General features: G+C 46.9%; 7 protein-coding genes and 1 non-coding gene across 8 annotated transcripts; 4 read left to right on the forward strand and 4 right to left on the reverse strand.

The window, feature by feature from the left end:
* Positions 1-195: 195 nt before the first annotated feature.
* I302_102794 lies at positions 196-311 on the forward strand. The gene has a single exon (XR_002022009.2). It is a non-coding gene; the product is annotated as a 5S ribosomal RNA (ribosomal RNA).
* A 470-nt stretch (positions 312-781) lies between these two features.
* I302_102795 (uncharacterized protein) lies at positions 782-1,296 on the reverse strand (the record flags this gene model as incomplete). Its single annotated transcript, XM_019188165.1, has 2 exons — positions 782-1,076; positions 1,160-1,296. 2 exons carry the CDS (start codon positions 1,294-1,296, stop codon positions 782-784), a joined length of 432 nt encoding a protein of 143 aa, XP_019051043.1.
* A 233-nt stretch (positions 1,297-1,529) lies between these two features.
* Positions 1,530-3,187, reverse strand: I302_102796 (polynucleotide kinase 3'-phosphatase; the record flags this gene model as incomplete). The annotated part of the gene is made up of 6 exons (XM_065869560.1): positions 1,530-1,779; positions 1,842-2,130; positions 2,271-2,355; positions 2,413-2,664; positions 2,718-2,977; positions 3,136-3,187. 6 exons carry the CDS (start codon positions 3,185-3,187, stop codon positions 1,530-1,532), a joined length of 1,188 nt encoding a protein of 395 aa, XP_065725632.1.
* Positions 3,188-3,405: 218 nt separating this feature from the next.
* Positions 3,406-4,879, forward strand: I302_102797 (anthranilate phosphoribosyltransferase; the record flags this gene model as incomplete). The annotated part of the gene is made up of 4 exons (XM_019188167.1): positions 3,406-3,540; positions 3,602-3,895; positions 3,950-4,327; positions 4,385-4,879. 4 exons carry the CDS (start codon positions 3,406-3,408, stop codon positions 4,877-4,879), a joined length of 1,302 nt encoding a protein of 433 aa, XP_019051045.1.
* A 238-nt stretch (positions 4,880-5,117) lies between these two features.
* Positions 5,118-7,041, reverse strand: I302_102798 (uncharacterized protein; the record flags this gene model as incomplete). Its single annotated transcript, XM_065869561.1, has 4 exons — positions 5,118-5,226; positions 5,299-5,895; positions 5,962-6,738; positions 6,809-7,041. The coding sequence occupies 4 exons, from the start codon at positions 7,039-7,041 to the stop codon at positions 5,118-5,120; spliced, it is 1,716 nt and encodes a 571-aa protein (XP_065725633.1).
* A 1,644-nt stretch (positions 7,042-8,685) lies between these two features.
* I302_102799 (uncharacterized protein) lies at positions 8,686-9,984 on the forward strand (the record flags this gene model as incomplete). Its single annotated transcript, XM_065869562.1, has 4 exons — positions 8,686-8,771; positions 8,852-9,524; positions 9,597-9,739; positions 9,804-9,984. 4 exons carry the CDS (start codon positions 8,686-8,688, stop codon positions 9,982-9,984), a joined length of 1,083 nt encoding a protein of 360 aa, XP_065725634.1.
* Positions 9,985-10,371: 387 nt separating this feature from the next.
* Positions 10,372-12,312, reverse strand: I302_102800 (uncharacterized protein; the record flags this gene model as incomplete). The annotated part of the gene is made up of 9 exons (XM_019188170.1): positions 10,372-10,495; positions 10,565-10,669; positions 10,749-10,877; positions 10,968-11,131; positions 11,208-11,403; positions 11,507-11,683; positions 11,756-12,036; positions 12,097-12,162; positions 12,217-12,312. 9 exons carry the CDS (start codon positions 12,310-12,312, stop codon positions 10,372-10,374), a joined length of 1,338 nt encoding a protein of 445 aa, XP_019051048.1.
* A 288-nt stretch (positions 12,313-12,600) lies between these two features.
* On the forward strand, positions 12,601-14,109 carry I302_102801 (uncharacterized protein; the record flags this gene model as incomplete). Its single annotated transcript, XM_065869563.1, has 3 exons — positions 12,601-12,827; positions 12,906-13,383; positions 13,453-14,109. The coding sequence occupies 3 exons, from the start codon at positions 12,601-12,603 to the stop codon at positions 14,107-14,109; spliced, it is 1,362 nt and encodes a 453-aa protein (XP_065725635.1).
* Between the last annotated feature and the right edge of the window lie 94 nt (positions 14,110-14,203).

Genomic DNA, 14,203 nt, shown 5'->3' on the forward strand with positions numbered 1-14,203 from the left:
AGACTCCATAAACCACCACATCCCGTTAGCTCTGTGAAGTTAAGTTGGAGATCGCCTGATCAGTACCAAGGTCGGGGACGACTTGGGAATCTCAGGTGCTGTAGTTGTTTTTTTGTGTTGTCTGATAATTTCGCATTCATCATATCGCCCGCCTGCCTGACCAAACATCTCTTGTTTTATGGTTAACGAAACATCTACCGCCATCGAATCCGGAGAGCACCGCATCCCGTCAAATCTGCGCAGTTTAAGTCAGGTATGGCTCGATTAGTACCGAGGTTGGGGACAATTCGGGAATACCGAGTGCTGTAGTTTCCTTTTTCGTGCATGAGATATCAAATTGCCATTATACATGATCCTTGCTATCAAGTTTCATCTTCGTGATCTAGCTGGATCACATTAGCAAGTCTCCTAGTGCGCTATATTGGAAAATGAGAAGAGGCCAAGACCTACTGAGAACTTTCATTATCTTCTCGAACTCCGAGCCCACCGCTTTGTGATCGATCTTCGGTTTGTTGAATCCCAAGACATTGTCTCTTGCTCTCAGCCATGCGAACAGATGATCTGGTCGAAGCCTCTTGAAATCCACAAACGCTCAACTAGCAAGATTTAAAGTGTTTTCTCCCTTGACACCGTATTCAAGTAGAGCGTGACGTTTTTCCACATTCGCCTACTAGCAGATGGTCATCGTGCACATCGAAGAAGCGCGATGGAATAACGGTTGAGGCTTGCCAGTAATGCTTGGTATCGTTCTTCATCGCCACGATTATCAGCTCTTGCCGACTCATCGTGACCCGATGAGCAGGTACCGATCCGTCGAGAATTTGCTGGTCATAGCCCACAATGTTAGACAAGTACATAGGTGCTCCCTTGCTGCGGACGCATCGTATTTATCGATAAATTCCACAAGGACCTTATATCCGCTTTTCAACTGTAGCCAGTCTATGGGAGGATCCGATTTGTGGCCGTATATCATTTGCAGGAAGAGCGAGACTATATTGCTGCTTTCTAAGGTCGTGTCGGTAAGCTCCAAATTATCATCATGCTTCCCAGCTTCGAACATCACTTGAAATACGGAGCTGCATAACGCATGCTCAAACGACATTAGCAACGCGGAGTATTCGTCAGTCAAGAAACAGGGTAAGAGGTTCTGTACGCCCACCTGGATGACTGTAATTTATTCTTATGAATCTTGAATACCACACCGTCCGCTGATATCAAATTGATATCGGAGTCATGGAATTGGAAGGGTTTGTTGAGAGTGTTGATGACGGTCACTTCGTCCCCACTTTTTGACATCTCGATGAAGGGTGCGCGTTAGCTGTAGAAGTTGAACAACAATCTCTGTCACTCGAGTAGGATCAATTCAGAAATTTTTAGGACGGTCAGAAAATAATAAGGCTCAGCCCAGCGCTCGTCATGCTTACACGACGCGCACGAAGACATAAATTACGACGTTCATGATGCTATGCCACTTAATTTACAACACGTACTATCTATATCTAAGATACAAAATCAATGCAACCTTCTTTCTATCTTTTGAGTTCTAACATATACATATCCCATTTTCTTCGTTGCTCTTCCGAACCTTCAAAATGAAAATTTACTCCTCTAACCTCGTCAAACCCTTCGTCAATCGAGGGCTTCTCAAAAGCGCTTGCGTAAGAGTTGAAAGCCAAGGCAGGTAAGAGGGTACGGGTAGGTTCGTCGGCTGGGCCATAGCATGCTCGATAGACATTATTATGCTTGGCAAGTTCGAGTGGACAGAGGAAGTGAAACAACCTGAAGTGTATTCCAACGATATCAGTCTAGCTCGGTATTTCGAGCGTAGCTACATAACATACCTGATGGGAACGTTTAACTTCCCGGCCAACCTGACCCAATGAGCCCTGGTCTCCCTATTGCGATTCGTATTATCCACTACAACCTTCGTACCTCCTGCCAAGAATTGTTCGGCAACTCTCAAGCATTTATCTCTCGAGCCCAGTAGATCTTGGTTGATATGTTCGTAGCCCTCTGAAGCGAAATGTTTTCGGAAGAAAGACGATTTGCCGGATGCTGGTGGGCCTACAAAGATGACGATCTCTAGCGCCGGACGAGTGATTGGAGTATGCGATGGGACGATGTGAGGAACTGCTCTAGTTTATGTGAGCTTGCCGGCGTTGGGGAAGATGTTACCTGAAAAAAAAAACGAAGGGGAGGAAGAAACGGAAGAGGGGAAGGGGTCCCGAAGACACAGAAGGGGACGAGACGGATGTTACAAGGCAACTCACGAGATGCTAGATTGCCCAATTTTGCAGGCCTAAATCCATTAGGAGGTTCCGGGAAGTGAGGTCGAGGGTGTTTGAGGAAATGTTCCTATATCAGTAGGATCAGCTCCGCCTGGACGAAAAGACGAGCCAGTACGGAACTTACTTCGGGAGTTACAAATTTGAGTCCAACATTCAAAGCAAACTTGTAATCTGTATCACCGTGATCTTTCCTTTGAGGTCCTTTAGCAGCTCTCCCAGCGGCGTCACCTATGAAGACTGAATTTTCTATATCTATTTCTAAGCCTCTATCCTTGTATATCTTCTCTACCACTTCATACATTCCTATATTTGGTTTTCGGTATACGTCGTTTTTTGATAACGCCGCTAAGATTCGTACTGGGACTTCTTTCGGTAACTACGATTTTAATCAGCCTCTATTCTAATTCACCTTGAGACGGATAAACTTACTTTCGCTGCGATCAGAGACAATTTCGCTCTCCACTCCGACTTGATATGATCCCTCGGATCGGCTTGGTTTGAAATGACGATCAAGTGTCTGCCCGCCTCATGTTCCTTCTTGAGCAATTCGGGAACAGACGAATGCCACCATACCCAATCATCTCGATTTTTTGGAAACTGAGCTCCTGATTTGGGCTTGATAAGTGTTCCATCAAGGTCATAGAATGATATAGCTACTTTGGAGTGTCCATTCGTTTTCAGAGAAGAGGCTGCGGAGGATGAAGAAGAAGCGAAAGGATCAAGATGGGTGAAATGAACCAAAGTTGATGGTGAGGGTTGGAATTGACCCAAAGGCTTTTGAGCAGCACCGGTGAAGAACGGGTGGGCTATACACTGTCAGCGTTGTTTTGAGAAAAGTCAGACTCACGCTTCTTCGCTGGAGGCTCTTCGCCATCAGCAGCCCTCTTCACTGCTGGCATCCTGCTTATATGATTCTGCTCTTGGTGATGGACGAGGAAGTGATTGAAGAACGCGTCAATGTCATCTTTAAGTTGGTTGTCATCATCGACGGGATCAAATAGTTCGAGTGTGCCTGGGCAATAGTGAACATTATATTCGTGGATACTCTTGACGATAAAGACTATAGATAAAGTCGAATTCCTTTCTTCCACTTCCACCTTCTACCCCACAAGACATAATGTCATCCCAATACACCCCAGAGACTTTCAAGGTCCTTCTCAAGAAGCTCGTTCAGACGCCTGACGATTTCACACCGGAAGATTGTGCTCAGTGTTTCCGGCATCTTTGTGTGCAGGGAGCTAGTGAAGCCCAGGTGAGCAATTCCTTCTTCTGGCCTTGCCTTACCTATTCGCTGATATCCGTCGTACTTCCAGGCCGGTGCCTTCCTCACTGCTCTTACACTATCAGGTCTTGAGTCATCCCCCGATATCGTTGCCGCATGTGCATCAGTCCTCCGGGAACATGCAGTATCAGTCACAGACTTGATACCAGAAGCCAAAGACCAGCACGGACATGGCATGTGGGATTACAGAGAATCAGATAAGGAGGGTGATGGTTATACGGGATTAGTCGACATAGTAGGCACTGGTGGTGATGGTTGGGATACTTACAATGTCTCCACCACCGCTGCTGTGGTAGTTGCCGGTTCAGGGGTAAGGGTAGCTAAGGTGGGTTAGCTCATGTTTACACAAGGTGCTCAGCTGATAACCTGTATTATATAGCATGGATCAAAAGCAGCTACTTCCACCTCTGGATCAGCCGACCTCCTTCTCTCCCTTGATTGTCGATTAGCCTTCCCTGTATCTGAAGTGCACACTTTCCTCGAACACTCTCCATTCCTCTTCCTCTTCGCTCCTCACTACCACCCCTCATTAGCGCACATCGCTCCTATCCGACGTAATCTCAACTTCCGAACAATCTTCAATGTGTTGGGTCCCCTTATCAACCCTGCAAGACCTCAGAGGATGCTGCTTGGTGTAGCCAGGAAGGAGCTGGGAGATACGTTTGCGGAAGTGCTGAGGTTGTTGAACGTGGAAAGGGCTTTGGTGGTCTGTGGAAAAGAAGGATTAGATGAGATCAGTCCGGCTGGTGAGACTTGGGTGAGTCCGCTGCGTTTATAATGATGTTTGGAATGTCCAGCTGACAACATCGCATAGACATGGTGGCTAGAGAATGGCGAGATAACCAAAGGTTCCATCCACCCCACTGAAGACTTCGGTCTCCCCCTTCATTCTCTATCTTCCGTCCGAGGATCTACACCCGACCTCAACGCTCTGACTTTCCAATCTATAATGTCCAACTCTCCCGCACCACCCCATCTCTCTTCTCCCGCCAGTCCAGACTCCCCCTCTCTCGATACCATTCGAGACTACGTGCTGCTCAACGCTGCTGCTCTATTACACGTGTCGGGTAAAGCGAAATCTTGGAAAGAAGGCGTGGATATCGCTCGAGAAACGATAGAGTCTGGTGGAGCGTTGGCGGCGTTCGAGGGGTTCAGAGATGCCAGTAAGAAGGCTATGGGTGAGCACGTCGATGAGATGGCGGTAGAAGACGATGGTGGTATAGCTGCTAAGAATGGGTTCGTGAATGCTTGGTTGAAGGAGAGGGGGAGGAAGAGGGCGGATTCGGTGAAGCAGGATGAGAAGCAATAAAGATAGAATGCATGTATAGAGTATAGTCAGTGCTGCTGGGGTACGCTGTATAACATACTGACATGATCGTTGTGACATGTTGCTTTGTGCCAAATTGACAGTCCGAGGGATTGATTGTCCTACATGCAAGAGAATTATTCAACATATGATATGCTACAAACTTGTTTTCGAGTAAAAGCAAGATAATGTCCAAAGTACCAAAATCAACATTCAATCCAAACCGCTAAATGTCCAAGAACTACACCAAAACCTCTTCGATCAAATTTTGAACCTCACTCCAGAAACCCTCAATCACACCAGGAGGGAATCCGTTCTTATCATATCCAAGTGAGAACCACAATTTACCACTAAACATACCAAAATCATAAATCAGCATCTCAGTCCATTTCTGCTGACTCGCATAGAGAAGTCGGACTCACGCAAAAGTATAAGCAAACAAGAGCAAACCCCCTTGACGCTGCCTCGACCCGGTAGTCAAGCTTGTCAACTCCAACGAAGGGAATTCAGCGTGCTTGTACTTCCCATCCAGGTTACCTAACATCGATAATCCCATCAAAGCCCTTTGAGAGACCTTTCGTTCTTGTGTAGCTGTTACTGGAACTACCGGCGTAGTCTCAGGAGTAGGCAATTGCATAGCCTGAGGTGGTTTCTTCTGTTGTGTGGGTTGGACTTCCGATTGAGCAATTTCGACGCCCAGACCCAAACCTGGATTTCCCTGTTGGCTTTTCAACTCTTCCTCGTCATCGATCTTCGCCCATTTGACAGCTCGTTCCCTCCTTACCATTGAGGTATTCTGACTTCTGGCCACCACGAAGGGCGACTTGACAGCCTTGATAGTTTGTTGCTTTGTCATTCTTGCTCTGTGCCAGAATAGCTCGGAGGTGGAGATGGAAGATGGTAGGAGCGTGGGGAGGACGATGTTGAAGTATCCTACGGCGAGGTGGAAGAAGCTTTCTTTGGCAGTAGAAGTGGAAGGTATCATGTTGGGACGGAGGTTGAGTGCCGAGTAGATCAGACTGCAGTAGCACAGGATCAGCTACTCTTTCTATCTCGTAGGACAGCATAGTAAGAGATAGACATACCATGGATCAATCTTATCATCCGTCTTCCTAGCCCAAGCGATATTACACAACGCAAAGACAGCATGTGCAATGGTCACTCCATTCTTCTTACAATTACCCAAAATACCTTTCGTTTTATCCTTATCGTAGGAAATTGTAGGCACCACCGTATGTCTCGGTAATTTCTCCCAGGACGATCCAAACGATTGACCACCTATCAACTTCGCTTCTGATCTTCTGGATTCCTCTTTCCCTACTATACGTGCGAAGTCGCTCTTGGAAGGGGGTAATCGATCTTCCAGACTTTTCGGTATCTCCACCAATCCTGATTCCAGGCCAAGCTTTTGGGTGATCTTCTGTGAGATCTCTTGGGTGGTGAGGTCTGAGCCGAGGAGGATGTAGAACTCGTTCATGAAGCTGTGCAAAGCCATCCCATCACCTAGATAATGGGTAGCACACAACATGAACTCATATTCCACCTTCTCATCTCCCTCGGACTGTGAAGGACCTTTAACCACGAGATAGCCCAATCGGTCGTTTGATAGTGTCCTAGGGCCGTTCAAGTAGGTACCGATTATATCCCTTTCATCAACGATATATGAGAATCGCTCAGAAGCTGTCGAGAGTGCCTCGACCAAATTTCGAGGTCTGGAGGGGACGAAGGATATGTCTTCGTACTCTCTAAATTCGACTGTGGAGGATAACAAGGGATGTAACAAGAGCTGGTACGCCCAGATATGTAGGATCCTCGAGGGGGTCATTTGGGAAGGAGAGGCCAGTAATTTGTGGTGGACATACCTAGATTGTGGTGTTGACTGGTTAACACCTTCCTCTCAATATCACTATTACAGAGGGGTAATCCACTTACATGTCATTGACACCATCTCCTCGGGAAGGGAGATAGTAGGATATCTCATTATCGCTCAGTTTCCTACCTTCCTCTTGCTTTGCTCGAAGCTCGAACTCGGGCGTCTGAGGCGGAGTGAGCAGCGCTTTGATAGCATTTGGATGCGCTGGGAATTGGGATTTGGCGATGAAGACGGGGGAAGAGGAGTCTGTTAAGGGAGTGTAAGGTGGTGTGAGAGGGGTGGGGAATGACATTTTGGTGAAGACTCTACGAGCTACTGCTACACAGATGAGATGAGATGGAATGGAATGGAGATGGAAATCCAGAACAACAAGTCAAGTCGAGACAAGGTTATATCAGCATCGCATTACCCCCTGTCCCCAATTGGAAGATCGGCCTTTAACAGGACAACAACAACAAGACATCATCGACCAGCCAAAATTCCTTACACGTTGGCCGACATTCCATGTTTCACATGACATACTCTCGTAGTCGTCTCTCTTCCTGACCTAGGATAATGTGCCCAGTAGAATCATAGCACAGGATAACCTCATGGCTTTTCATCATACGCATCGAAAATTGACGTTATGCCTTCAGCTGTCTGGAAATAGAAAAGAGATTACGATGTGAGATTCGAACTTTTTCGCATCCCGAAAAGCCATTACATCATCTTTTATAGATAGTACGTATCATTTTAAGGGTTTTCGCAGGAATGCGAATGGGGTAGATGGTAACCCTGGGGTAACAGTAACATCCCTGTATCGTCATGCAGACCAAGCTATCTATATAGTACATACGTGCCGTTTATCGAACATCGCTGCGTGCATAGGACCGCAGAGGGATTCCGCCATGCCAATTCGACGTGTGTAATCATGTTTCGTGTACTTCCACATAAATATCGATGCGATACGATGCGATGAAAAGCAGTGAAGCTGAAGGGTGAAGCGAAGTTCGTAGTACGACGGGTAGACTAATAAATTCCCGTGTTACTTTTTTGGTAGGGTGTCTCGGATCAAGTGAACCAAAGGAAGGGTATGTAACCCGGAACATACCACCGCACGAGCAAAGTCATTTTTCAGGAACATTACTCAAAAAATGATGCGTAAGTCTTCCCGCTATTTTGGGTATCCTGCATTTCTTCGTTCTGCGTTCCTGCGTCTGTCCGAGACAAGACAACAGATCGTTCATATGTCCTGCGGGAGTGCCATCTTCCTCCAGGCAACAACGCCTTCATCCTTGCACATGTCAGATGTCGGTCCTACGATGAGCCGGTACAGGTACAGTTTTGATGCGATTCCTGCAGCTGTTTCGGGTGATACATTAGTCCAGGTGTGTGAGTACGTTGAGTTCTCGGTCGGATCGGAAAGCTCCTGGTATGTAAGCTTGTTGTACTGTACTGTATGCCTTAGCTACAGTCAACAGAAACCCTGTAACGCTGCGATGCTAAGTTGGTCGTAAGTCAAATCTCACACGACACCGTCAGTACCATGAGAAAGAAACGCTGTACGTGGGGATGACGAAATCAGATTATTTTTGGAATTCGCAAGAGATTTCGGACACCAAGGCGCTGCGGGAGATCTCATAGTTCGTGAATCAGTCTCACGGTAAGAGGTTGGATCGTTGGTTCTGGACAATAACAAAAGGTGTTCGTTGTTCGCTTCCGCTTTATGAACCCCCAACCAATTGTTACTTGTTTGCATTTACGAATATCATCAACCTTGATCAACCAACTTCGACTTCGACTGTAACGATAACGATAACTCAAGATTCTGTTCTTTCTTTCGACTTGTTTTGATCTGACGACTTGCATCAAGTGTTAGAAATCAACGATCATCAATCTCTCGGTAGCTTCAACTTCTTACGACCATCTGTACCGAATCTGGCAAATCACATACGATATGGCTCCCAACGATCCTCCCCCAGCATGGAAGGTAGCAGGTGTAGTAGGCTTCTACATGACAGTAGCGCTGGTGATGGTGATGACGTGAGTTGAGGTGTCTTGTATGAGGTTCATCCTCCGCTATAAGCGTATCGAATTGAGCTGAGCCGAGCTCAACAACATAGTAACAAATGGGTCCTCTCGACCTCGTCATTACCACTCACCTTCCTCCTCCTGCAACTATCCACTTCTGTGCTCCTCCTTCATCTCCTACCATTATGTTACAACTACACCCCACCCCGCTGGACAAGGTCCACCATTCTCGCCGTCCTGCCCGTCTCTATCGTCAACGTCGTAGGGCTCATCTTCAATATCTACTGCCTCAAGCTGGTCGACGCATCCTATTTCCAAGTCGCCAGGGGTTTAACCCTCCCCATGACTGTCGTCCTCCAAGCTCTGATGAACGGCATGAGACCCTCCGGATGGACTATCGGAGCATGTGGTCTCGTGATGTGGGGATTCACCTATTCCTTCCTACCCATTCCTGGATTATCACCCACCCCCACAGTAGATATATACGGAGTGATGGAAGAGACGAGACGGATGGAGGCTCCCATGGCTGGGATGTTGCTTGGAGTAGCCAGCGCAGCGATGGTAGCTGTACATGCCATTTTGGTCAAGCAGGCGCTGAAGAAGGTGGAGGGTCATACTCTCGATTTGGCTTATTGGCAGAATGCTTTGTCGGCGTTGGCATTGCTACCTGGGATAGTATTTTCGGGGGAGTTGGGCGATTTCGCGAATATGGTAATGGGCAGAGAAGGCGATGGGAGAGCTTTCATCATCGGTAGTGGAGTTACTGTGAGTTTGTCTTCCAACACTGGCTGACGAGTACCTGAACGCTGATCTTTGTTTGGTTTTTTTCTCTGATAGGGAGTGGTCGGTTTCCTCATCTGTCTAGCAGGATTACTATCCATCAAAGTCACATCGCCCGTTACCCACATGTTCAGCTCAGCCATGCGATCGGTTTTACAAACCATGTTGGGCGTTTACCTATTTGGCGATATCCTCAACTCGTAAGTCCATAATGTACATTGGAAGTTACATTCCGAAGTTGATGGTCTGATACATCACATACAGCTCGCGAATTATGTCCATCATCTTGATCATAATTGGATCCTGCCTATACACATGGAATCAATCTCGTGGCAGTCTCCCCAAATCTCCTTTACAAGAGGACAGAAAGAGGTTGTTGACAGGTCAAGAGAAGACGAATTATAATTATGCGGCTGATCCTGAGAAGGGCGAGAGGAAAGATTAGTGTTTCTTTAGCCAAAGGACATTACGTCGCGTGGACGAGAGAGCTTGAATGGAGTTTCGTTTCCATATTTCTGGACAATATATAATGTTTTCACTTCGGACGATGATGATCATGAGTAGATTTATATACATATGTATTTTCAGATGAGACCAATTAGCATGTATCATATAATCAATATATCGCCATATCCCAGTTTCCTTAATCCATTACAATCAATTGAGAACAAGCCTCCATGAAACCCAAGTTATCAGTGGCCAGTAGTCAGGTTGCCCCATCTTCTCAATCATCTTTGCTAGCCTGAGATGCCCATATCCCCATGAAAACAAGATTCTATACATGCGTACAACTCGACTCTCTTTTTCACACTATCAACGTGTGTGTCATACATCACTTGGTCCAATGTTGAGACATCAGTCTCTGGACAGTCATCAAAGCTTGATATCTGACATCGGCGTTCTCGTGTCCCATGAGTTCCATGACTTTGGTCTTACCGTTGAAGTTGTCGATGGTCCTACACCACACAAAAAGGATATCAGCTCTATGCGATGATTTGGCTAGGTCCTGACTGTGAAATACCCACTTCTTGGACTTGTCACCACCCCATTTGATGAATTGGCCAATATCGTGCAACGCAACTGCCAACACCAAGGGGTCTTTCGAGGTGACCAATAGCTCGATAAGTCGCCTGTAATACCAATCAGAAGGATATTGGTCAGCTACACCGCTGCGCCATGGTTCTACAGGACAACCGAGTTGTAGCTCACCTGATAGCTTTCCCATCCGACTCTTGCCCAATTCTCATACCGTTCTCTTTCCAGAAATCTTCGGTCTCGTGGGCAGGTGACCAGACGAGGTGGCCTGACTCGAGCTCTGAAATGTACTCGTCGTATGTGCTACAGGCGCGATACCAAAACATGAGCTCATACTCTAAGCACAGAATAGACAGCGTGATAAGTATGAGCAAAGTCAGATGATCGACCCACCTTAACCCCTCCAAACGAGACTTCAGCTCCTCCTTGAGATAATCCAAATCCTCTACAATCTCCTCATCCGACCATTTACGCGATTGAAGCGAGACCACGAACGGCAACAATTTAGCTACGAACATCGACGAGAGGTTTTGTGAAGGTGCAATGGCGAGTAAGTTCTATGGATGATTTGTCAGCTACTGTGCGATGCCGGGTTTACCTGACTTTCGCTGGAGCAGCTGAAGCCAAACTCACTCTCAAGGTTGCGACCACTACCCGTTGTACTTTCTCTTTTACCGCCCCCTTAGCAACGTTTGTAAGAACCGCTACGACATCGTATTTCTTGTCTAACCCTTCTGCGGCGGTTTTCTCAAAAGATAATTGCCAGATGGATGTTATAGCCCAGTATTGAGCTTGGGGATTTGGGTTGCTTTTGAGGGTTTTGATCAGGCTGATGAACGGGGAGTATACGGTTAGTATGAGTTCTTGGTGGATGCTAGGTGTAGGTTTGGGTTGATGTACTGGAATAATAATGACAAATTGAAATTGCTCACCCAGAAATACAATTCTCTTCTTGCCAAACAGCTTGTCTGAACTGCTTTCTACCCAGTATGGCGCTGAGTACTTGAGCAGCTACTTCCCACAAGGGTTGTCTCGTACCATTCAGTAAGCCCTGGAGTGATCCAAGAAGAGTGGAGATGAGAGATTGGGGGAATGGCTTTGGGTCGGTCCTATTGTCCCACACCGGACCATATCAGCAAATCCCTCTTATAATCTCTCGTATGCATACTATGGGGACATACGAGATGAGCAAAGCCAAGATCCTCAATGATCCCAATACCGCAAATTCCTCTTCCATAGACAAACACTTGACCAGCGGTCCATAAGGATCTTCAGGGTTCTCCGAAGAGGACAAGTTGTGATAGAGGGATATAGTAGATGGATCGGATTGCAGCATATCATTGATCGATACCAAGACAGCCTGGACCGTATCTACTCTTTGTGATTTTCGGAGTAGGTCGATGTATAGTTTGGCATATTGTTGTCCTTGGGTTGCGAATACCGTGGGACGTTGTCCTTGGGGCTATATCTCACGAGCATCAGTACGACACACGTTCACATGGCAGAGTGTAGGTGAACATACAAGTTTGTTAAGCGATTTAAGCAGGGACAGCTCGTCCGCTGAAAGTAGCTTTGCTCGCTGATATCCCTACAAGTATCGGAGAATCAGCATCGTTTCCATGTCTAGAGGGGAATGACCCACCTCCCATGGTACAGGCTTGGAATTGATCTTGTTGCACTGATCGTCTAGGTATGGCGAGAAGAAGGGTGGTGGTATGGGAGCTACTGCGGCTGTCATCGTGGTTGCTGTGATTGTGAGCAGTAGTAGGCTTGTATAGGACAGTCGAGTGTATGACAATGATTTATAAGAAAGGAGATGAGCATGTAGGATTGATATCAGTGCTCTAGTTAGGACTATGGCTCGTCATTGAGTATCGAGATACATGTTACGTAATAACACGTGTCACCTCTCAATCCAGTCTCTCGCCACCGTAAAACCACCTACTACAAACTACAACAACCCCTCTCAAAGTTATCTAATTCTCTTCTTTCTACAACACCAACCAAAAGGGATAACCCAACCAAAATGTCCCAACCCATCTCGTTCACCGTCAAACCACCCACCACCTTAGCCCCCTACCGCCCCTCCCCATTGGGTAATGGATCAGCCAGAGGAGCACCCTCCAGGAGGTTGTTCGAGCAGAATGGGCATGACGAAGAGAGTGATGAGGAGGAGTATCATGGGGGTAGTAGGAAGACTAGTAAACCCAAGGATGAGAGGATAGAAGGGTTTGGAAATGGTAGAGCTCTAGGGTATGTTGATTCCCCTCTGCTCTCCAATTCTCAACCTTCGAAAGAGCTGATGAAGGAAGGCGGTTTTTATCTTTTCAGCGGCGAGAAACCGGCTGGACCGCTGGTGATACCTGCCCTACCCAACAAGGACTGGCGAGCCCACTCATCTTCCAACAGAGTACCCTCATACCGACCTGAGACTCGAGATCCGAATGAGACTGTGGAAACGCACGAGAGGACGGGTGATGGACCCCAGAGATCAGGTCTGAGAAAAGTCGAAACGTCAAACTCCAACGGATTATCGTCGGTTCAAGTCAAACGTGAATCTGTAGTAGAAGAAGATGTCAAACCTGATATAAATATCAAAGAAGAACCGAATGGGAATATCAAGGATGAAGAGGACGTGAAGGGAGAACCGCTCTCACTGGACAAACAAGCTCTCCAAGCCATTCTACAGGGGGAAGTCAAAATGGAAAGTGAAGAAGAGAGATTACGACGAGAATTGGTGATAGGCGGACCAAATCATATAAGTGAAGAAGAAGCGTTGAAGAGGGATATAGATGAACTGCCAGATATGGTTAGTCCTCCTGCCTCTTCCCTTCGCCGAGATGGGGCGGACCAAGCTGATATGAATATCGGTACAAAGTCAACAGCAGAAGATTACGCCGCCATCCCCGTCTCAGCCTTTGGGGAAGCCATGGCCCGAGGTATGGGTTGGAATCCCAGCTCATCGGGGGGTACCAAAATCCATGAACCGAAATTACGTCCTGCCCTTCTAGGTCTCGGTGCTACTGCCTTGGTGGAAAAACCCGCTCCGCCAAGTAGGAATGGTACTTCCTCCTCTTCGAAGAAACCTAAAGTAAATAAGAGGGATAGTATGAAGTATAACCTCGGTAATTCATTGATCAAAAGAGAACGGGGAGACGGGTCTTCGGGGGCTAGTACGCCTCTTAATGGGAGTAGTAGGAGGACGAGCCCGGAGTCGGATGGGAGTGTTAAGCGACGGAGGGAGGAGGATTATGATAAGGATAGGAGTAGGGAGAAGAGTACGAGGTATGAGACTGATGAAGAACGAGCGAGACGGAAAGCGAAGGAAAGAGAGAGGGAATATGAGACGGACGAGGAGAGGGCGAGGAGGAAAGCGAAAGAGAGGGAAAGGTATGATAGAGATAGGAGGGATAGGGATAGGGATGAGAGAGATCGACGGGATAGGTATCATGGAGATAGAAGGGATAGGGATAGGGATGATCGTGATAGGAGAGATAGGTATGATAGAGATGAAGATAGGAGACGTGATCGATAAATATTAGTCGATGTTGTATCTTGAACATAGTGACCTGTTCAAAGAAAATCATAAACCAATAGAGATATATCATGTAGCATGAAACCTATGTACC

This window comes from Kwoniella bestiolae, chromosome 1 (assembly GCF_000512585.2).
Source record: "Kwoniella bestiolae CBS 10118 chromosome 1, complete sequence".
NCBI classification, from domain to species: domain Eukaryota; kingdom Fungi; phylum Basidiomycota; class Tremellomycetes; order Tremellales; family Cryptococcaceae; genus Kwoniella; species Kwoniella bestiolae.